General features: G+C 38.0%; 1 protein-coding gene across 2 annotated transcripts; it reads left to right on the top strand.

Annotated features, from left to right (window-relative positions):
* Window positions 1-966: 966 nt before the first annotated feature.
* atp2a1l (ATPase sarcoplasmic/endoplasmic reticulum Ca2+ transporting 1, like) lies at window positions 967-23,396 on the top strand. Of its 2 annotated transcripts, XM_061708007.1 has the most exons (24): window positions 967-1,252; window positions 2,001-2,018; window positions 2,378-2,460; window positions 3,803-3,907; window positions 5,324-5,462; window positions 7,534-7,614; window positions 7,709-7,794; window positions 8,893-9,190; window positions 12,211-12,377; window positions 12,467-12,555; window positions 12,652-12,754; window positions 12,846-12,977; window positions 13,945-14,061; window positions 14,150-14,368; window positions 15,809-15,920; window positions 16,921-17,144; window positions 17,270-17,490; window positions 18,590-18,792; window positions 18,885-18,970; window positions 19,053-19,186; window positions 20,647-20,764; window positions 20,885-21,002; window positions 21,340-21,385; window positions 22,666-23,396. In XM_061708007.1, the coding sequence occupies exons 1-23, from the start codon at window positions 1,135-1,137 to the stop codon at window positions 21,342-21,344; spliced, it is 2,976 nt and encodes a 991-aa protein (XP_061563991.1). In that variant the 5' UTR covers window positions 967-1,134; the 3' UTR covers window positions 21,345-21,385; window positions 22,666-23,396. The 2 variants fall into 2 exon arrangements, with proteins under 2 accessions (XP_061563991.1, XP_061563990.1); XM_061708006.1 differs by lacking the exon at window positions 21,340-21,385.
* The last annotated feature ends 6 nt before the right edge of the window (window positions 23,397-23,402 follow it).

The raw sequence follows: 23,402 nt of genomic DNA, 5'->3' as shown, positions 1-23,402 counted from the left end.
CTTTTTTCTACCACACGAAGACTCATTAATTGCTGTTTTCAGAAAAGAGGCCATTGTGAACGATGGATAACAGCTTGCTGGTGGATCATTTATCTACTGGAGCTCCACCATACCTCCTGGATGCCTTACATTTAATGTTAAAAAAAGTAATAAAACTTGATCCTCTTGGATCTGCAGCCCACGGCGTCTCCTCTGCAATGCGATGTTCTGACACTCTGGCCGTCCCCTGGGCATTCCTGTCTCTCGTTGATGATTCCCCTGCTACACGCTCACTTTCCTCTCTTCTGCCGTCCTCACGACTCACTTAACTGGGTTCATTATCAGGCCTGAACTTATTAAAAGTGTTTCTGTAAAACTTGTAATGACTGTGCAGGTGCTGGTGACGGGAGACTTTGCTGCGCAACATTGAGCTCCGTTCCCACTGACAAGTCCTCGCTCCTGCTCTCCATGTGAAAGCCCCACCGGCTTAAATTGTGACTGCCTTTTCTTTCCTACGTTGTGTGCAGTGTTCTCTCTATATGAGTTGGCCGCCTTCCTCAGCAGAAACCAGTTGAGCCGTCACTCAATGTGACCCCCCCTCCTCCCCACTCCCCTTCATCGCTGTCCCCCTCAGATGATCTCCTGTCTTACTCTCTCACCTTCTCCCTTCGTCTTATTCCACTGACCATGCATGTTCCAAAAACAGATCTCATTCTCATCTACGGCACAAGCGACCGCCCCCCTGTCCCCCACCCCGGCTCGCCCCTGCACCACCGCTCTCCTGCATCACCTCCTTTCCAAAACCAATGCCACGTGCCTCTAGTTCCTGCCCAAGTCCAACGATCTCACCTCCCCATTGCTCCACCTCAAGCCCCACCTTTACACCCCCCCCCCCATGTCCGTCCATGCTGGTATTTGGAGGCATGTCTCAGTGGGGTGTCCCTCCCATCCCGAGCCTTCTGGTAGTATAAAACCCTCAACATGTATGCGCCTATTCGCTCTTTCTGTCAGTCCAGCACTCCTGAATTGGAGAGTGCCACACTTCAAGGTGAGGGTGGAGGAACAAGGGTGAGAACTACTGAGAACAACAAAGAAGTAAAGAAAATATACGGATAGGGACGGTTAGCTGGCCAATCCCTTGTCTGTCCAGAAAAGATGGAACAAGCACACGCCAAGAACACGGCAGAATGCCTGGCCTACTTCGGGGTGAATGAGAACATCGGCCTTTCTCCCGAACAGTTCAAGAAGAACCTGGACAAGTACGGCCACAATGGTGAGAGTGTGATCGTCAGGGGACGGGGTGCGGGCTCATGTCTTTGGGCAAGTAGGCCCCAACAGAGAAACCTACACACTTACAGTTAGAATCTAATCTCAGAAAGGTTTTCCCCTGACTTAACACCAGTGGAGCTTCCAGAGATGCTGTTTCAGAAAGGACATGCAGCAGCTGGTAGACATGCAGAGACATGGAGAAGCAGAGACTTTGAGGGGTTTGAGGAGCTATTTAAAGACGTCCAAAGATGATGGCTGGAAAGCAAGAGGGACAGGTGACGGCTCAAGAAGCTTCCTGGGATGATATATGGGCAGGCTTTGACAGGAGAGGTGGATAATTTTAGGCTTGGTCAAATGGGGAGGTCTTTTTAGGCGAATAGGGTAAACAATCTGCAACATGATTACTGATCAATAACCACTGGTATTGCAAACTAGACAGTAAAGTCTCTGCAAAAGCAGTTAGTGTTTGCGGCTTTGGTCTTGGTCACATTTCCTCAGAATATTTTTGTGAGCTGCTTCTTCGTGGAGATTTTCAGGCCTATGTTGGAGATGAAGTGGGAAGTGAGAAGCCTTCTGATTTATCTGCATTGTTTGAAGGAATCACTAGTTTGTGCTTGTAATCACTTTTGTGGAAACCCCTGCTCAAAATCTCTGATAAAGCTTTGTTTCATGAACACCAACTAACCGTGTTTTTTTGTTTTTTCCCTGCTATGCTCGCCCAACGCGCTGCCTGCTTCACTCATGAACACCAGAGCTGCCCGCTGAGGAAGGTGAGTGTGCATCCAAGTACATCTATCAAATGTGCTCAAAGTGAACAAGAACTGTCAGACAGCTGATTTGGCCTCAGCTCGCTCTCCTCCACATAGGAGCTTGAATTAAAATGTGCAGGCTACATTTTTATTGTGTAATCTACATTTTTCTAGATTTTTATTGTGTAATCCACCAATTACGATTCTATACTTACGGAAACTGTCAATCAGTCACTGGCAAACACAGCTTCACCATCACACTTGGCAGCAATTATGAGACTTTTTGCCGGAAATGTGGCACTTTTGAATGTTTTTTTTTAATTTTTTTATTTTATTTATTACATTTAACTTATTATTTCTCATCTCTTTGTGTCACTCAGGCAAGAGCATTTGGGACCTGATCATTGAGCAGTTTGAGGATTTGCTTGTCAGGATCCTGCTGCTGGCTGCCTGCATCTCCTTTGTAAGTAATTAATACAAGTTGGAATAACTGACGTAATAGTAACAGATTAATCTGCAGATTTGGCCTTTCAAGCGCTTATACCAACAGTCTTCATTATTCTCATCAATAATCTCAGTCTTGTCCAATATACACAATTTAGCTCAGTTTCTAAGACGTTTATTTGTCGCAGGATTAATTGCAATCATTCTGAGGCTGATCACGTTAATCAGGCCAGTAAGTCGGCTCAGTGTAGTTGATTGTGACTTTGTAGCCACTTTGTCAAGACACCTCCTCATCCCTCCCTCCACTCCTCTATGTATTTTTGAAGACGACAACTTGAGAAGAGGAAGATGGATTTCAAAGGCTTGTAGGAGGTGTATTAATTACTATGGCCGGTTTTCGCCCCTCTGGGCAGCTGTCACGATAGCCTTAGAAGGCGAATATTGAGGAGCCAGTGAGAGACAAGGATCAGGAAAGTGTAGGGGGGCCGAGGAGCAGAGGTTTATTTTAAGAAACGTCTCAAGCTGAGAAGAGAAACCGAATCCTCCAGGAAAGGTCAGACCTGAAGGAAGGAGAGGAAAGGAGGGCCTCCTCAGAAGGAGGGCTGAAGTCAGGGGGCGAGAGGAACTATGGGCCCAGATCAATAGCCCAAATGTAATCTTTTATGATTACATTTAAAAACATAGTGAAAATATGATTTGAAAATATGTTCAAAAACCTCCCTAAGGCACATTTATACAGGACTGTCTCAGAAAATTAGAATACTGTGATAAAGTTCTTTATTTTCTGTAATGCAATTAAAAAAACAAAATACATTCTGGATTCATTACAAATCAACTGAAATATTGCAAGCCTTTTATTATTTTAATATTGCTGATTATGGCTTACAGTTTAAGATTAAGTTTCCCAGAATATTCTAATTTTTTGAGATAGGATATTTGAGTTTTCTTAAGCTTTAAGCCATGATCAGCAATATTAAAATAATAAAAGGCTTGCAATATTTCAGTTGATTTGTAATGAATCCAGAATGTATGACATTTTTGTTTTTGTAATTGCATTACAGAAAATCACAATATTCTAATTTTCTGAGACAGTCCTGTAATGTCCAGCTGACATGCAAAAGCATGATAAGTACATTTACAACTCAATTTCCCCTTTTATTATAAGAGTTACAGTCCTTAAAATTCATAGCTTGCTGCATTTCCAGATATTACACATTTGTACAAAGGCGTGTGCTTGTTAGGAGTCCTTTCATGACAGCTTGATTCAAAAAGAAAAACAAATTCACAGTGCAGGAGCAATATGGTCTCATGTCAGCGTTGTCTCCATCATATTTACTGACTCTTTCCCACTCGGGCCGCAGGTGCTGGCCTGGTTTGAGGAAGGTGAGGAGACCGTCACCGCCTTCGTCGAGCCCTTCGTCATCCTTCTTATCCTCATCGCTAACGCTGTTGTTGGAGTGTGGCAGGTGAGTGGCCGGGCCCGGAGCATTGAGCAATGACACGTATCCATTGCACTGGTGACAGAAAGTACACAGGTTCCAGTTACTGCCAGGTTCTCTGTCAAGGCGCGGTTGCTCCACTAGATCCCTCGGACGCTCAAAATAGTTTGTGCGTTGAGCAAACCACATCTTATCTTGTGAATAAGGAGTGACACTGCTCCTTATGGAGGGAACCTTACCATCATAACGTCTGTAGCAAGTGTCCAAATCAGCAGCTTCCTTCTTGTTTCCTCACTTAAACAACTGGCTTAACCAAATTGCTATGTATGTATATATTAGGGGTGTAACGATACACTAATCTCACGATACGGTACGATACACGATACTGAGGTCACGATAACGATACGATATTATAGCAGTATTTTTTAACAACCTTGAATGAGGAACATATGACTGGAAAAAATTGTCTTTTATTTGAAAGACACAAAATACAAAACAATGCTGTGCGTTGGCCCTATTGTTACAGTTTGTAATGCTTTATAACTGTTTAAGTTTTAAAGAGAAAGCCAGGCCAACCATTTTCCACAAACTGAACTAAAAGTAAATGTCAGGTTTGCATTATGCATCTTCAGTTTCATACAAGTAGAAAATATTTTGCCACAAACTGAATAGTTTCTCTCATGTATGATTTTACTTCTTTCTTCTTTTTTCTAAAATTAAATAAATAAAAGTAAATAAATACATACAATTTTACATCATAAAAAAGATAGATTCATGCTCACCTTATACGTGTAAGAGGAGATTTATTTTTGTTAAGGTTATTTTGGTAATACAGTACTAGTCAACACAAGATTAATTTTAATAATCCAATATCGCGATACACTTTGTCACCTCCACGACACGTATTATGACGTTTTTGTATCGCGAAATTTCCTGGCACGATATATTGTTACACCCCTAGTATATATATATATATATATATATATATATATATATATATATATATATATATATATATATATATATATATATATATATATATAAAGCATATCATATATAGAGCACCTCAGATCAAATTGTAGAGATCCTAAATGATATTATTCATACACTCCAATTTCCACGCATACAACTATCTTTATTGGGAACACTAATAAAAGGCAGCTTAAGGTCTTATGGTGGGCCAAGAGGGAGCGTAGCAGGTCAGATGACACTGACCTACTCGTGTGTCCTCACTAATAGCACGGTGTAATTGCTGTTTGTAAAAATTCAAAACCTCTTAGATGATCCTGCTGTTGCCAGACCAAAAGCAAAACAAGCATAGTTTACATTCAGACAAGGACAAACAGGCGAGCTGGCGTGCCTTCAAGCTTTCAAGCGTTTGTATGCATTTTTCTTTTTTGACTTTTCTGTTTCTCACTCTGCGTCTTCTTGTGGGCGGTCTAGGAGCGTAACGCTGAAGATGCCATCGAGGCTCTTAAGGAGTACGAGCCTGAGATGGGCAAAGTTTACCGTTCTGACAGAAAGAGTGTGCAGAGGATCAAGGCCAGAGATATTGTCCCAGGAGACGTTGTGGAAGTATCCGGTAAGAACTGCCAAGACTCTACACTGGGAGTGTGTTGACTGTTTTCTCTCGGTGTGTCGGGTAAACATTCCACCGAGGGTAATGACATTCCCGTTAGGCTATTACACGATCATAAGATAATACTGCGGGATTACAGGTCTGATCTAGGGAATGAGAGGCAGAAGCTCAATCAGGATGTGCAGTATGTAGGGTTGCCACCCGTCCCGTAAAATACGGAATTGTCCTTTATTTGAGAAAAAAATGTTGCGTCCCGTATTGAACTAATACGGGACACGATTTGTACCGTATTTTCATTAACTTTTACACCATATTCTAGTTGAATTATTGAAATAAATGAACCTTTACCCCATATTCTAGTTGAATTATTGAAATAAGTTAACTTTTACACCATATTCTAGTTGAATTATTGAAATAAATTAACTTTTACACCATATTCTAGTTGAATTATTGAAACAAATGAACTTTTACACCATATTTTAGTTGAATTATTGAAATAAATTAACTTTTACACCATATTCTAGTTGAATTATTGAAATAAATTAACTTTTACACCATATTCTAGTTGAATTATTGAAATAAATTAACTTTTACACCATATTCTTCACCTGTAGGCTATATTATACATCTGGGCTGATGTGGACATACATAGCATAGGAGGATATTTCAGTTGCTAGTATGGTTGGCTGTCTATACAGTCATGCAAGTTCAATGCTATTAAAGCACTTTAAACTTTAAATCAAAGCATTTAGTTTTTTCATATAAAATAAACACATTTTTATTCAGTTTAGAAGTTTTGGGGCTTTTTTTTTGGCTCCTGTGCTGCTGAAATCAGGGCGTCCCTTATTTCTATTTCTGAAAGGTGGCAACCCTAGCAGTATGTGACTTGTGAAGAGAGATATCAAGGGATGGTGTCTTTTTAAGGGAATAAGAGCGATGCAGCGCAGAGCAGTGCTGCTGTGAAATGTGCCAACTGTGGAAATCCTAGTAAAATAACACCCTCACCATTGGCAGCTGCAGCCCCAGCCCCCCCCAACACACACACACACACACACACACACACACACACACACACACACACACACACACACACACACACGTGCTTCCCTGTCATTTGGTCAAAGCATGAAAGCATGTGCCAGTTGCAGCTTTGCACAATTGTAAAATAATGAGTAAGATTTGAAGAGGATTTATTGTTGAGAATGATTTATAGAAGTACCAGTTAGGTTTCCGATGGGTTCCCCTCACTTTTAATATAATTAAGGTGAAATTAATGGTGACACAGTTGCAAATGCACCCAATTTTAGCTACAGAGCTAGTTTCCATTGGCAGTCCCCCGGCTAAAAATATAAAAGAAAGACAAGTTAAACAACAAGTTAGAACAAATACAAATAAAGCGTGCAAAAAGTTTCTTTTCCTGTTATTTTGCTTCTATTTAAGATAGAAGGAACAGGAGAACAACCTGACAATCTCAATCTTCATACTAACACGATCTTAGACATTTACATATATTACAATAGTGAATACATTACACACATAGTTTCACATTTAGCAGTTAAAAGTGTAGGCGGTAAAGTGCCAGAGTAAGTTAAAGTGCTGGTTACGATTAAAGTGCTGAGGGTTTAAAGTTAGGCAAATGACAACAAGATTGGACTGATTGACTTGATTGTAAAAAAAAAAAACTGAAAAAAAATAGACAAAATTTCCCAACATAGTAGTAAAACAAAAAAAAAATGACATACCCACATGAACATATGAGTTGGGGTACATTTCACAAAAATTCAACACATTAAAAAAAACAGCATCCTTCAGAGAACGCTGGAAAACATCCAAACTCAAACAATATTCCTAAAAAGTTTTTACAATAAATCATCTGTTCTACTATGTTTTTATGAAATTTTGACTTATTTTATGTGGCTTACATTTATATATTTTAAATACATATTTTGCAACCCAGTGTGCCATGAAAATCATCCACAAATACACTCTTGTCCCAATGGTTTAATGTCAGTAAGATCATACTCATGCCTTCTGTTCAGACAATTTATTAAACAGTTCTTTGTAATTCCCACAGTTGGTGACAAAGTCCCAGCTGACATCAGGATCATTTCCATCAAGTCCACCACCCTCCGTGTTGACCAGTCCATCCTTACTGGTAAGCTCTCCAAGAAAATCAGCCTGTAGTTGTTTTGCTTTCGCTTTTCTCACAGCAGTTTTGAAACAAATCTTGTGTTTTTTCTGCCTCTCAGGTGAGTCCGTCAGTGTGATCAAGCACACCGAGGCTGTTCCCGACCCCAGAGCCGTCAACCAGGACAAGAAGAACATGCTTTTCTCTGTGAGTCTGCCACCGCTATGTGGTTTATCTTCAGTCCTGTTATCCCTTGCTTCATTTCAGTAACAGAAAAAGAGAAACGGACACTTCAATGAATATAGATGGTATTGAAATTAATAGAGTAATGGAAACCAAGTTTTTGGGTGTCATGCTGGATGAGAATTTGAATTGGAAATCACATATCAATTATACAAAGACAAAAATATCAAAAACAATTGCTCTGTTACACAAAGTTAAGGATTTATTGGACAACAAAGCATTGTACATTTTATATAACACTCTGATTGTTCCATATCTGACCTACTGTGTTGAAGTTTGGGGAAATGCCTGTAAAACATTTATATTCAATCAATTTTCTTTCTGCAAAAAAGAGCCATAAGGATAATCAGTAGAAAACGATATAGAGATCCAACAAATCCATTATTCCTTCAGTTAAATTGGTTGAAATTTCATGAACTAGTAGACCATAGTATTCTGCAAATTATGTTTAAAGCTCATAAAAAAAAACTTTACCAATCAACATTCAGAAAAGATTTGAAAAAAGATAAAGCAAGTATAACTTAAAAGGAACAGAGATTTTTATAAAACCAAGATGCAGGACAAAATTGATGGAACATTGTGTTTCTGTGAAAAGAATCAATTTATGGAACAATCTGAACAAAGAAAACAAAGAATCCAAATCAAACATTACATTCAAAAGAACAATTAAAGCCTGTATGTTAAGGAAATATAACGAAAAATGTTGAGTTTGATTGACATACCCGTAGGCGGTGGTAATTTTATTTAATGTTATTTTAATTTTATTTTAGTTGTTTTTATTCACTTAGTTGTTGTTTTTTTTATTTATTTTTAATTTATGTTATTTGTGAAAGGGGCAGATCAGATAAGATTCTTCTTCTTTCTGCTCCCTTTTCATTCATAAGTTAGGAACATTTGTATTTGTGTTTGTATTAAATTGTTTTTTTTTTGAATGAAATAAAGAATAATAAATAAATAATAATATATAATATAAAATATATATTATAAATAAATAATATTATAAATAAATAATATAAATAAATATAAATATAAATATTTCCCCCCCCCGTGGCTCTCGTGCAGGGCACAAACATCGCTGCTGGCAAGGCCATCGGCCTGGCTGTGGCCACTGGAGTCTCCACCGAGATTGGCAAGATCCGTGACCAGATGGCCGCCACCGAGCAGGAGAAGACTCCCCTTCAGGCCAAGCTGGACGAGTTCGGCGAGCAGCTGTCCAAGGTTATCTCCCTGATCTGCGTTGCTGTCTGGGCTATCAACATCGGCCACTTCAACGACCCCGTCCACGGCGGCTCCTGGATCCGCGGTGCCGTCTACTACTTCAAGATCGCTGTTGCTCTGGCTGTGGCTGCCATCCCCGAGGGTGAGGGAGCAGGAGTCTCAATCTCCGTCTTCTTTTCTCTTCCTGCGCTCGTTCATTGCTTCACTGAAAACGTCTTTTTTTTGTAATTCAAAGTTTTTATTATTTTTTCATTATTGCAACACACAAAACGAACATCAAACACCACAGACATCATTAGGGTTGCCACCTTTCAGAAATAGAAATAAGGGACGCCCCGATTTCAGCAGCGCAGGAGCCAAAAAAAAGCCCCAAAACTTCTAAACTGAATAAAAATTTGTTTATTTTATATGAAAAAACTAAATGCTTTGATTTAAAGTTTAAAGTGCTTTAATAGCATTGAACTTGCCTGATTGTAGAGACAGACAACCGTACTAGCAACTGAAATATCCTCCTATGCTATGTATGTCCACATCAGCCCAGATGTAGAATATAGCCTACAGGTGAAGAATATGGTGTAAAAGTTAATTTATTTCAATAATTCAACTAGAATATGGTGTAAAAGTTAATTTATTTCAATAATTCAACTAGAATATGGTGTAAAAGTTAATTTATTTCAATAATTCAACTAGAATATGGTGTAAAAGTTAATTTATTTCAATAATTCAACTAGAATATGGTGTAAAAGTTAATTTATTTCAATAATTCAACTAGAATATGGTGTAAAAGTTAATTTATTTCAATAATTCAACTAGAATATGGTGTAAAAGTTAACTTATTTCAATAATTCAACTAGAATATGGTGTAAAAGTTAATTTATTTCAATAATTCAACTAGAATATGGTGTAAAAGTTAACTTATTTCAATAATTCAACTAGAATATGGTGTAAAAGTTAACTTATTTCAATAATTCAACTAGAATATGGTGTAAAAGTTAATTTATTTCAATAATTCAACTAGAACATGGTGTAAAAGTTAATTTATTTCAATAATTCAACTAGAATATGGTGTAAAAGTTAATTTATTTCAATAATTCAACTAGAATATGGTGTAAAAGTTAATTTATTTCAATAATTCAACTAGAATATGGTGTAAAAGTTAATTTATTTCAATAATTCAACTAGAATATGGTGTAAAAGTTAATTTATTTCAATAATTCAACTAGAATATGGTGTAAAAGTTAATTTATTTCAATAATTCAACTAGAATATGGTGTAAAAGTTAATTTATTTCAATAATTCAACTAGAATATGGTGTAAAAGTTAACTTATTTCAATAATTCAACTAGAATATGGTGTAAAAGTTAACTTATTTCAATAATTCAACTAGAATATGGTGTAAAAGTTAACTTATTTCAATAATTCAACTAGAATATGGTGTAAAAGTTAACTTATTTCAATAATTCAACTAGAACATGGTGTAAAAGTTAATTTATTTCAATAATTCAACTAGAATATGGTGTAAAAGTTAATTTATTTCAATAATTCAACTAGAATATGGTGTAAAAGTTAATGAAAATACGGTACAAATCGTGTCCCGTATTAGTTCAATACGGGACGCAACATTTTTTTCTCAAATAAAGGACAATTCCGTATTTTACGGGACGGGTGGCAACCCTAGACATCATGGAGGCCAAAAATAGCAAAAAACAAAACAAATTATATTAATAGAGAGAAAAAAAAAAAAAGTAAATTTGAAAAATCTAAAAATAAATTAACTAAAATTAAGACACACAGGTAAGTAAGTCAAATTAACACATCTGTCTACAAAAAGTATTCAATTTTTCTTTTACCATATCATTTTCACAGTTTAATCTTCCCAGCATCCTCTCACACGCCACTGTCTCCATCATCTGTGTTTTCCACATACTCAGTGTGGGGGCTTGTGGTTCCCTCCAACATCTCAAAATAGTCCGTGCACATGTTATTAGGTCAGTTTTTAATATTCTAAAACAATATTTGTCCAACAAAGGTACCACCGTTCTGTCTCCAAGGAGGCATAGTCTTGGTGATCTGGGAAGTTCACAATTTAATGATTTACTCATACATTCTATCAATTTTTCCCATAAGGGGAGGATCTTAGAGCATTCCCATAATGCATGCATAAAAGTGCCCCTTTCTACCCCACACTTCCAGCATTAGGGCTGTTCGATTAATCGATTTTAAATCGTAATCGCGATTATGTAATTAGAACGATGTTAAAACGTGAAAATCGTAAAATCGATTTTTCACTTTTTTTTATTTATTTTTTTTTATTTATTTATTTTTTTCCCTTGTCTGCGCACATATTAATGATTGATACCATATTAATGATTGATGGAAATACCTCTCAATACCTGCGACAAGTGCCCCATCGGAGAGGCTCTTTAGTGCAGGAGGGGGCGTTGTAACATGCCACCGGGCATCCCTCAAGCCAGATGCCGTAGACCGGCTCGTGTTCCTTGCAAAAAACTTGCAAATGTGAATAGCAAATGTAATGACTGACATTACACACCTCTACCTCCTTCATGGGTTGCATTATTATTTAGCATGCAAAGACCCAGTTTAGTTTAATTAGAAAATGTCTTATTTTATTTAATTGGAAATATAACTTACTGTATGTTTGCAAGTGCTGATTTGCTGATTTTTTTTTCAGAGATAAAACTTTATATTTTATTATATTTTTTAAAACTTTTTTCAACTTATTTTACAGAGTTTTGCACTTTATTCATTCATTTTTGGTTTAATAAGAGCAACGTTTGCACTTAAAGCCCAATGGGGCAAATGTTCAATAAAAAAAACGCATATTTGAAATAATTTCTTTGCCTTTTGTCAATTCACAAAATAATCGTAATCGTAATCGAAAATCGGATTTTGAGAGAAAAAAATCGAGATTTTATTTTTGGGCAAAATCGAACAGCCCTATCCAGCATAAATCATTATCAATTAGTCCCATTCTGTTAAGTCTTGAGGGTGTAAAATAATCACATATCATACCATCTTGAAGCCTTATGATGTATTTTGGGTAAATATAAGTAGCATTCAATTGGACTTCTGTCCTGACCGACAGTAACCACCTTTTTAACACAGTGTCTAATTTGTGAAAACGTCTTTAATGGTTCTCAGGTCTGCCCGCTGTCATCACCACCTGCCTGGCTCTCGGTACCCGCCGTATGGCCAAGAAGAACGCTATCGTCAGAAGCCTGCCCTCCGTGGAGACCCTGGGCTGCACCTCCGTCATCTGCTCTGACAAGACCGGCACCCTCACCACCAACCAGATGTGTGTGACCAAGGTCAGTATCTCCTCAAAGAAGTAAACGTGTGCTCAAAGGCAGTTTTAAATTAAGACTCCCTCAAACTCAGCTCTTTGTTCCATCCGTAGATGTTCGTTGTGAAGGATGTTGAAGGAGATCACGTTGAACTTGATGCCTATGATATCTCTGGCTCCAAATACACCCCAGAGGGCGAGGTGTAAGTTGGTCTAAACTACCGTGAATCATTGTTCACGAGCACTTTGTGTGAATGGAACACATCTAATTTGTTTGCAATTGTCTCCTTGTCCATCAGTACTCAGGGAGGTTCCAAGACAAACTGCAGCCAAATTGACGGCCTGGTCGAGCTCGCAACCATCTGCGCCCTGTGCAATGACTCCTCTCTGGACTACAATGATGTAAAACTCATGGCTTTCTGTGTGCTGCATTTAAACTTGGTGTCCATCCACATTGTGACATCATCCCATTATCCTCTTTTGTCTTTTCCAGTCCAAGAAGATCTATGAGAAGGTCGGTGAGGCTACTGAGACCGCTCTGTGCTGCCTGGTTGAGAAGATGAACGTGTTCAATTCCAACGTGAAGAACCTGTCCAGGATTGAGAGAGCCAACGCTTGCTGTGCCGTAAGTCTATGTCACAGTTTAGTTTTCACTCACTAACTATCGCTTTAGAGCAGGTGTGTCAAATGTGCGGCCCGAGAGAGATTTTCATGCGGCCCGCGAGAAGTTTCCAACGCAAAAAACCGAAATGTTAATTTACTAAAAAGGAAGGCATAAATAATTGCCATGAATCGCGTCATACCCGATAATATATTTCTTCTACAAATCCATCGTTATTCCACAAAGAGAGCAGCTTTTGACATTTTTTTAGTTTTCTAGAATGCATTTGCCGATTTTATTTCTTTGTAGATGGTCGTTTATTTTTATTAACTGACTACTATTATATATTTTCGCAGGAAAAATATCACTGCTAAAAAAGATGATAGAAGATATTTATTCGGAGAATTTCAGTTTTGAATACGAGGATAGTGACAAAGTAAAACAGTTAAAAGAGAAGTGCTGACTTTTTCGGCACACTGGCGTAAATATCCGCGCCAATTTTTAAAAATAAATACACTTAATTGTACTGGAAAAATCTCTAAATCACAAAGAAACACTCTGTAATAAGAAAGATTTTGCTTTTAATAAAATTTCCTATAAAAAAGCGAAATATTTAAAAAAAACATACTTCTTTCTGTTTATCTTTGTAAAATGATATTAAAAGTATCTTACATAATTTGAAAAAAAAACCGAGAAATTTCAAGAAAAGATCCTCAAGAAATATATTTTACATAATTAGAGTGTAAACAAAATGCATATTTCCTTTAAAATGAACTAAACTGATATTGGATTAGATAACAATAGTAAAAAAAAAAAAAGAATTAAAAAAAAAAATTTGCACCGTTTTTGTTATTTTGAGCGTGCGAGAAAAAAATTGGTCAAATCCGGCCCTCCAAGCAAAATGAGTTTGACACATGTGCTTTAGAGGGTCTATAGGTGTCTGATTGAAAAAGCCAGAAAACAAATCTCTCCTTCCCGTGAACCTCAACAGGTGGTGAAGCAGCTCATGAAGAAGAAGTTTACTCTGGAGTTCTCCCGTGACAGGAAGTCCATGTCCGTATATTGCACTCCAACCAAGGGCGACAGCGGTGCTAAGATGTTTGTTAAGGTCAGTCCCAACTTTTTTTTCTTCGTCACTGTCTTAAAGCATACTTCATTCAATAAAACCCAAAATAACCACGCTGCCGTGTCCACAGGGAGCCCCTGAGGGTGTGATTGACAGGTGCGCATATGTCCGCGTCGGCACCACCCGTGTCCCCTTCACCAACGCCATCAAGGACAAGATCTTGGGTGTCATGAGGGACTGGGGTACCGGCCGTGACACTCTGCGTTGCCTGGCTCTGGCCACCCGTGACAGCCCACTGAGGCCTGAGGAGATGGTCCTCGAGGACGCCACCAAGTTCGCTGATTATGAGGTTTGATTTTTGATTTGAGTTTTTTTATTTCGGTCCATTTGGATACAACATAGTACAACATAAAAAAAAAAGGTCCAATATTTTGAGTGGCACCGAAAAGGTATAGGCCGGGGGTCGGCAACCCGCGGCTCCAGAGCTCTTTAGCGCCGCCCTAGTGGCTCCCGGAGCTTTTTAAAAATTGTTTGAAAATGGAAATCGATGGGGGAGGGAAATACATTTTTTGTTTTAATATGGTTTCTGTAGGAGGAGAAACATGACAAAAACATTCTTAACGTTTTCCAATGCTGTAAGAATTTGTAGAATAAATATTACATTTCAACATTTTAACGAAGATTAGCGAAGATTTGTAAGGAAGAGTATTAGGGCCATGCAGGAGAAAAAATATTTGAGAGGAGAAGATTTTTTTTTTATTGTGCACTTCGAGAAAAAAGTCAAAATGACGGAAAAAAAAGTTGAAATGTCGCGAAAAAAGTTGAAATGTCGAGAAAAAAGTTGAAATTTCGAGAAAAAAGTCGAAATGATGAGAAAAAAGTTTAAATTTCAAGATTGCTGAAATACAATTTCGAGAAAAAAATCGAAATTTCAAGAAAAAAGTTTAAATGTCGACAATGTTCAAGTACGATTTCGAGAAAAAAGTCGAAATGTTGAAGAAAAAAGTCAAAATTTCTTGAATAAAGTTGAAATATTGAGAAAAAAGGCGAAATTTCAACTTTATTCTTGAAATTGTATTTCAACATTAATCTCGACATTTCGACTTTTTTCTTGAAGTGCAAAATAAAAAAAAATCTTCCCCTCTCTAATATTTTTTCTAAGACTATTTTCTAAGAAGATTTTTTTAAGACTTTTCATTTTTTGCGGCTCCAGACATATTTGTTTTTTGTGTTTTTGGTCCAATATGGCTCTTTCAACATTTTGGGTTGCCGACCCCTGGTATAGGCTGAAGCCAAGGCTTATTATGCCTACCCTTTTATAAACCTCGACTCAGGAGGTTTTATACAAAACAAAACTAATAATTTGGGTTCAAACATTGAAAAAGAATGGATATATTGGACAAGTAACAAGTAAGCAAAGACAAAAAAACAGAGACGAAAACAAAACCAAAAAACATACTATAAATTGCAAGAAGTGATAAATGAAGTGGTTCTTGGCAAGAGACTGTACAGCGCGGAGAGCAGAGGTGTAGGGTAGGGTGAGAGTAGGGTGTGTAAAAAAGAGAAAAAAAAATTTTTTTGAACATACCAAGTGGCTTACAGTGTCAATCAATGTTTTATATTTATTTAATATTTAATTTTTGAACTTATTTTTGAATTTAGTTACAGTAGTGCATAGTTTTAGTTCATAGGTGGGACTCATACCCGATGAGTTTGCTATTGAAATGTGTGTTTGTCTGTGACTGTGACTGCTTGACTAAACGTCTTTTCTTCACGACCATCTCTTCAGACTGACCTGACCTTCGTTGGCTGCGTGGGTATGCTGGATCCCCCCCGTAAGGAGGTCTCCATCTCCATTCAGCTGTGCAGAGAGGCTGGAATCCGTGTCATTATGATCACCGGTCAGTTCAGAAAAAACTGCTGAAATTATTGATATGAAAATGTTGGTACAGTTACCAGTTACGTTCAGTACTGGAGTTGAGGGGGGATGAGGGGGGATGGCATCCCCCCCTGAAATAAAAACGGTCAAAATCATCCCCCCTGTAAAACTGCCATCCCGCCTTTCCATCCCTTATGTCATTTCATCAATGAATGTGGTTTTACTGCTATTTCAACATTTAGTCATGACCATCACCAGAAGAATAACACCAGAAAAATAACTTAATTTTCACCTGTTTCAAGTAAATTTTCACTTGAAATAAGTAGGAAAATCTGCCAGTGGGACAAGATTTACCTTCTTATTACAAGCAAAATAATCTTGTTCCACTGGCAGATTTTCAAGTGAAAATCTACTTGAAACAGGTGAAATTTTTTTTTTCCAGTGATGAGTCTTGTTTTAAGTTTAATGAGATGTTTTTACTAAAATTAGACATTTTAACTAGAAATAAGACAAATATTCTTGTTAAGATTTTAAGTTTTTGCAGTGATCCATTTTACTTATCCTGTGAAGGACAGAGTCATATTGATAAGTTCAGAAAACTGTTTTTTATTGTTGTGTTTTGATGTATTAGATGTAAGCCCAGTGGATATTTAAATCTTACAGAAGGCTGCATTTAACTGCTGCTATGTCATTCCTGCAGTATTTCTGCAGGTGTTTTGGTCAGTGCTATTATTTGTAATATATTATATTATTTGTAATCAGTACAAATTATCTGTCCCCATATGATAAAATCCACCATCCCCCCTGATTTTTTTTTTACAACTCGAGTACTGGTTACGTTGTACCAATGTCAAGATCTAACTTGACCAAATCAAGCAGAATTGTGCATTTAAAATAGTAGTGAAACAGTGAGCAAGTTTGCTGTTTAAGGAAGTGGGTTTTGATGTCTTTATTTTCACATTGTTTTACAGTGAAGAAGCTTTACTAACTTTCTACTAAACATCTATTTTTCTGCTTGACAGGTGACAACAAGGGAACTGCTATTGCCATCTGCCGTCGTATTGGCATCTTCTCTGAAGATGAGGACGTTGAGGGCAAGGCCTACACTGGACGTGAGTTTGACGATCTTCCCCTCCACGAGCAGTCCGAGGCCGTGGTCAGAGCCCACTGCTTTGCCCGTGTTGAGCCTTCCCACAAGTCCAAGATTGTTGAGTTCCTGCAGGGTCATGATGACATCACAGCTATGGTAAGAGAGCCCCTCGGTACAGACACAGAGATCGCATTACTGTAGTGTTTTTAAGGCAAATGTGTCTGAATACATGTGTCCTTGGTAGTACTTTAACAAGGTGTGACTCCTGTTTTCCAACCCAGACCGGTGATGGTGTGAACGATGCCCCAGCCCTGAAGAAGGCCGAGATCGGCATCGCTATGGGCTCTGGCACTGCCGTTGCCAAGAGTGCCTCCGAGATGGTCTTAGCTGACGATAACTTCTCTTCCATTGTGTCTGCTGTTGAGGAGGGCAGAGCTATCTACAACAACATGAAGCAGTTCATCCGCTACCTCATCTCCTCCAACGTTGGTGAGGTCGTCTGGTAGGTGGCTGACACACACTTAAAGGAGCATGAGGCTCCTTTTAAGAAATGAGACTCTCTAGCGCCACCGTTCACCACGACGGCCGTTGGGGGTACTGCAGCCAACAGTGAAGCCGGCACGGGAGAACGGGGAGAACGCGCATGCAGCGTCATTTGACGTCACATCTGCAGGACAGCGCAGGAAATTCGACCCCACAATTGCAGCACATTTTGCAGCACACAGCCTGTTCAAGGCAACGGAGAGATACACTAGAGCAGGAGTCGGTAACCCGCGGCTGTAGAGCCGCATGCGGCTCTTTAGCGCCACCCTAGTGGCTCCTGGAGCTTTTTCAAAAATGTTTCACCTTTTTTTCCTTTTTTTCCCCTTTTTCTTCCTTTTTTTCTCTTTTTTTCTCTTTCTTTTCTCTTTTTTTCCTTTTTTTCTTTCTTTTCTTGTTTTTTTTTGCTTTTTTCTTCTTTTTTCCATTTTTTCTTCTTTTTTTCTTCCTTTTTTTCTCTTTCTTTGTCTTTATTTTCTCTTTTTTTCTCTTTTTTTCTTTCTTTCCTTTTTTTCCTCTTTTTTTTCTTCCTTTTTCCTTTCCTTTTTAATCTCGACATTTCGGCTTTTTTCTCGACATTTCAACTTTTTTCTCAACATTTCGACTTTTTTCTCAACATTTCGACTTTTTTCTCAACATTTGAACTTTTTTCTCGAGATTGTACTTCAACATTAATCTCAACATTTTGACTTTTTTCTCTAAATATTGACTTTTTTCTCCACATTTTGACTTTTTTTTCGACATTTCTCCTTTCACCATTTGTCTTCATTCTAAGGTTTATACAAGACCTTTTATTTTTTGCGGCTCCAGACATATTTGTTTTTTGTGTTTTTGGTCCAATATGGCTCTTTCAACATTTTGGGTTGCCGACCCCTGCACTAGAGGGCTCATTCGTTTTGGTTTGGAACGCTTCATCTCACATTATTACTAGAAAACTTAAAACGTATACAATTTTTTTTCATAAATCCTGCCTCAAGCTCCTTTAAACAGGGTACTTCTCTCTCCCACAGACTTACCTTAGCTGTCTTTTTTGACTATTATTTCCCTCTGCCCCTCCTCAGTATCTTCCTCACTGCTGCCCTGGGTCTGCCCGAGGCTCTGATCCCCGTCCAGCTGCTCTGGGTCAACCTGGTCACTGATGGTCTGCCCGCCACCGCCCTGGGCTTCAACCCCCCTGATCTGGACATCATGGGCAAGCCCCCACGTTCCCCCAAGGAGCCCCTGATCTCTGGCTGGCTGTTCTTCAGATACATGGCTATTGGTGGTGAGTATTCCTGGGAAAATTTGGCTTGAATTTTGTTTACAATTTGGAAAAACTGCCTGGCTATAGTGACACCGTTATCCCCGTCCTGCCAGGATACGTCGGTGCCGCCACCGTCGGTGGTGCAGCCTGGTGGTTCCTCTACGATAGAACCGGCCCCGCCGTCACCTACCACCAGCTGGTAAGATATTGTATTTGTTTTGGCCCTGCCGCGCACAAACGCAACTGCAGTCAGTAATTTAACACACCTCTCCGCGGTGCAGTCCCACTTCATGCAGTGCCACGAACACAACGAGGACTTCACCGGCATCGACTGTGACATCTTTGAGGCATCTCCCCCCATGACCATGGCCCTGTCTGTGCTGGTCACCATTGAGATGAGCAACGCTCTCAACAGGTACCGCTCAAAAGACAAACATCCAGAGAAACACGCCTCTTCGTCGTTATCTACTTCAATATCAGTTTAGTTAATTTTAAAGGAAATATGCACTTTGTTTACACTCTAATTATGTAAAATATATTTCTTCAGGATCTTTTCTTGAAATTTCTCGTTTTTTTTCTCCAAATTATGTAAGATAATATGTTTTTTTTTATATTTCGCTTTTTTATAGGAAATTTAATTAAAGGCAAAATCTTTCTTATTACATCCGAGAGTGTTTCTTTGTGATTTAGAGATTTTTCCAGTACAATTAAGTGTATTTATTTTTTAAAATTGGCGCGGATATTTACGCCAGTGTGCTGAAAAAGTCAGCACTTCTCTTTTAACTGTTTTACTTTGTCACTATCCTCGTATTCAAAACTGAAATTCTCCGAATAAATATCTTCTATCATACTTTTTAGCAGTGATATTTATCCTGCGAAAATATATAATAGTAGTCAGTTAATAAAAATAAACGACCGTCTACAAAGAAATAAAATCGTAACAAAGTACAAATACTTCGTTACCTTACTTAAGTAGAAATTTTGGTTATCTATACTTCACTGGAGTAATTATTTTTCAGACGACTTTTTACTTTTACTCCTTACATTTTCACGCAATTATCTGTACTTTTTACTCCTTACATTTTAAAAACAGCATTGTTACTCTATTTCATTTCGGCCTTTTAAAAAAAAAACTATCCAGTTAAATTGCTCCATCCGGATAGAGTGAATTTGGTTGTGGTTGGATGAGAAGTATAAACATAATACCATTCCGACACCCTATTGGTTTATACGCGTCTGCTCTCTGAAACACATGTTAATGCTCAATAGTACACATATATGGTTCTTTAATATATTTGCATTATTTGCACATCTTTTTGTCCTTGTTTTAATCGGGACTATTTATTATTTATTTTTCCTTTTTTCTTTTCTTACTGGTTCTTTGTTGTTACATATATTTTTTTTTTGTGTTTTGTGTTTTCTTCTTTTTTGGGTGGAGATGCTAGAAAGCATTTGTTGTAGAAAGTGTAAATAATAATAATGTGAAGGTTAAAGGGTAGGCATTTATAAACTCAGAGCTTCAGCCTATTCCTTTTCGATCCAAATGATTACACGATATGCTATGAATGAGTGTACCATATTGAGCACATGATCGAAATAAAGATAGTCGTAGAAATTATACTAAGATGCATTCATTTTCAATGGCTTTTAGCCTTAATGGCTTTTTTCCCCCTTACATTACTTTTACCTTTATACTTTAAGTAGTTTTGAAACCGGTACTTTTATACTTTTACTTGAGATTATACTTCAACTTCTACAGGAGTATTTTTAAACTCTAGTATCTATACTTCTACCTGAGTAATGAATGTGAATACTTTTGACACCTCTGTATATTTGCCTCATGCACCAAATGTGCGCTGTTCTTTCTTTTTCCAGCTTGTCTGAGAACCAGTCTCTGCTGCGTATGCCCCCATGGAGCAACTTCTGGCTGCTTTCTGCCATGACCTTGTCCATGTCCCTGCACTTCATGATCATCTATGTTGACCCTCTGCCCGTAAGTTAAGACTCTGCATTTATAAATAACATTTCAACTGAAGTGTTGTCCTCTGGGCTGCTGTATCTTGTGAGGTTTCCACCAGCTCAAGCCCTTCCTCTATCCCTCTTCTCATCCCAGATGATCTTCAAGCTGACCCATCTGAACGTGGAACAGTGGTTGATGGTGGTGAAGCTTTCCTTCCCCGTCATACTCATTGATGAGGTGCTGAAGTTCTTTGCCCGCAACTACGTTGAGAGTAAGTAGCCTTACATTTTTTGCAACTCCAAACTAACAGATATCATATTACCAACTTTAACTGATGATCATTTTACCTTTATTCAATCATTAATTCATGAATGCTCTCATCTTTTTAAACACATCCACCCTTATTTTAATTAATATAATTAATAATTAATATAATATTTTATTTTTATTATCCTCTTGATCTGTCACTTCATTGACATTTAACTGTTTTTATCTACCAATTCATCATGACATTAATTAATCCTGTTTCCATCTGCCTGTTCTGAGTTATTACTATCACTCTTCTCCACTGATCATTAATTCACTTACCCCTCTTTGTTCATTTCCAGAATAAATACAATAAACCCACCACCGTTTGCCTGTAACTAAAGCAAGGTATGCCACAGCTGTCACTGCTTGTGGCCCTCACTGTGTATCGATAGTTTGTGTGTGTTGGTCTATTGTTTTCTTGTTTTATGTGCAGTATTGCTCTCAGTTTTCTACCTGTTAGAAAACTGTCATTGAGGATTTCTGGGGTTCAACCAAACATGAAAATGACAACTATGAACTGATAATTGGGCATGGCAACCTTTATTTGGGGGAGATCCTGGGGTGATGCTGTATGTGACTGTATCTGTTATTTTTGTTCTTGAAAACCAAGGAGGTGAGTTCATGTCTGACCTGCTGCTCTCTGCATTTTCCCCTTTGGTTTGTTTGTTTTAATTTGATTGAGTTATCTGTGGTAAAAGTATGAGCCGTGCCTGTTCCACACAGCCGTTTCGCATCCCCTCCTAGTTAACATTTATACATTGCAGTAGATGGGGAAATTTCAAAGGAACAGAATTCAAAATCGTGCATTTACCGTATTTTCTGGACTATAAGCCGCACCTGTATATAAGCCGCATCCGCTCTATTTAAAGAAAAAAAAGATATGCAAGACGCAGATATTTATGTTGTTAGATTAGATATTTACTACATGTACAGAACCATTTTGAACTATAAATGATGTACATGTTTGTACCTAAATAGATCCTTTCCTAACAGTGTCTTTTAACACGGCAGCAACTTTGCTGATTAAAACCGGACAGAACCAAGAGAAAATAACCGGTATTTATTTATCTGTTTGAAATCTGCTTGTACCTACTTCTATCTGCTAAAGAAGAAGTAGCGTATTCCTCTTTGCATTTATTTTGTCTTAGTTTTGATTCTAATTCCGGTTAGAGCGCCCCGAGCGGTGGAAGAAAAATCCACAGAATAGATGCACCTTTGTATAAGCTGCATGGTTGAAAACCTATGAAAAAAGTAGCAGCTTATAGTCCAGAAAATACGGTAATCCTTTTCAGCTGGAGCATAGAAATTAAAAGGACAAATGACTGATTTACCACCTAATGCAGCTTTATTCCTCATCTTTGGGCCTCTACATTGAAAAGATAAAATAGCAGCACTTGCATAGAATTATGTTCATTGTTTTAGATGGTTTTGATATCGACAGCTTCATTTGTAGCGCCTGCTTTCTTGCTAAGATCAGTTTAGATCATTTTTGGTAGAAATTTCTGATGCTTTCTCTGGCAGTGGTCACGTGTTTGTCCAGTTTCTGCCTGCCGTCCCAATCGTCCAGTGTTGGTCTAAATCGCTCACTAAACATGTATCTGACTAATCTATTTTCTGTTTAACAGGCAGTGGCATAGACGCAAAGAAAAAATAGAGATGTTGGAGAAGAAACTCTCAAGGGTTGAAGAGAAAGAGGTGGAGAAGAGAGAGAGAGAGATCACAACGAGAGAGGGGAACCATAGTGAGCCAACCAATAGAAGAGAGGAGAAAACACTAAAAAACATATCAAAAAAGAAGATAAAAACAAAAACAAAACAAACAAAAAAAACAAACAAACACTCATACACACACAATAAGAATTGTCATAAATATACAGAAAAATAAGGACCTCTATATAGAGGAGTTTGAATTAAAATGGAGGGAAGCATTAAAATATTTGAATTTATTCTGAAAGATAAAGTATGTATTAAAGTGACTTTTTTTCTTTTGTTATCATTGGATATTTTCAGCTGTTGTGTTTTTGTGTCCTGTCCATTTTCATATGATTGACTTTCCAGCTCATTATTTGGATTCTAGTCTTTGTTGCTTGTGTCTCGTGCAGCCTCCCTGCTTTAGCTGGGCTCTGTACAGCGTGGTGTAGGGCTGAAAAATGATTTGATAGGGGCAGAACTAAAAAAAAAAGAAGAAAAACCCAACGTGCCTCCAGCTGCCAGCACGCTCTATAGGCACCATGCAGTCAGCAGACTCTGTTGGAAGTCTCATGACATAAAATGGGCATGTCCACTCGGTCACAACACTTCTGGTCTTATTTATTGTTTACGTTATAAGCTCTAATAAAGTGATAATTAAAAACTCATCTATA

This window comes from Cololabis saira, chromosome 19, assembly GCF_033807715.1.
Source record: "Cololabis saira isolate AMF1-May2022 chromosome 19, fColSai1.1, whole genome shotgun sequence".
NCBI classification, from domain to species: Eukaryota; Metazoa; Chordata; class Actinopteri; order Beloniformes; family Belonidae; genus Cololabis; species Cololabis saira.
Note: the sequence above shows the minus strand (reverse complement) of the source record. Positions and strands in the feature narration are given on the sequence as shown.

Bases quoted from the DNA above. Each gene is read 5' to 3' on its own strand.
- atp2a1l (XM_061708006.1), top strand. From the start codon at position 1,135: ATGGAACAAGCACACGCCAAGAACACGGCAGAATGCCTGGCCTACTTC. The intron at 14,062-14,149 runs GTCAGTCCCAAC...CCGTGTCCACAG, and splicing joins GTGCTAAGATGTTTGTTAAG to GGAGCCCCTGAGGGTGTGAT. The intron at 19,187-20,646 runs GTACCGCTCAAA...TTCTTTTTCCAG, and splicing joins ATGAGCAACGCTCTCAACAG to CTTGTCTGAGAACCAGTCTC.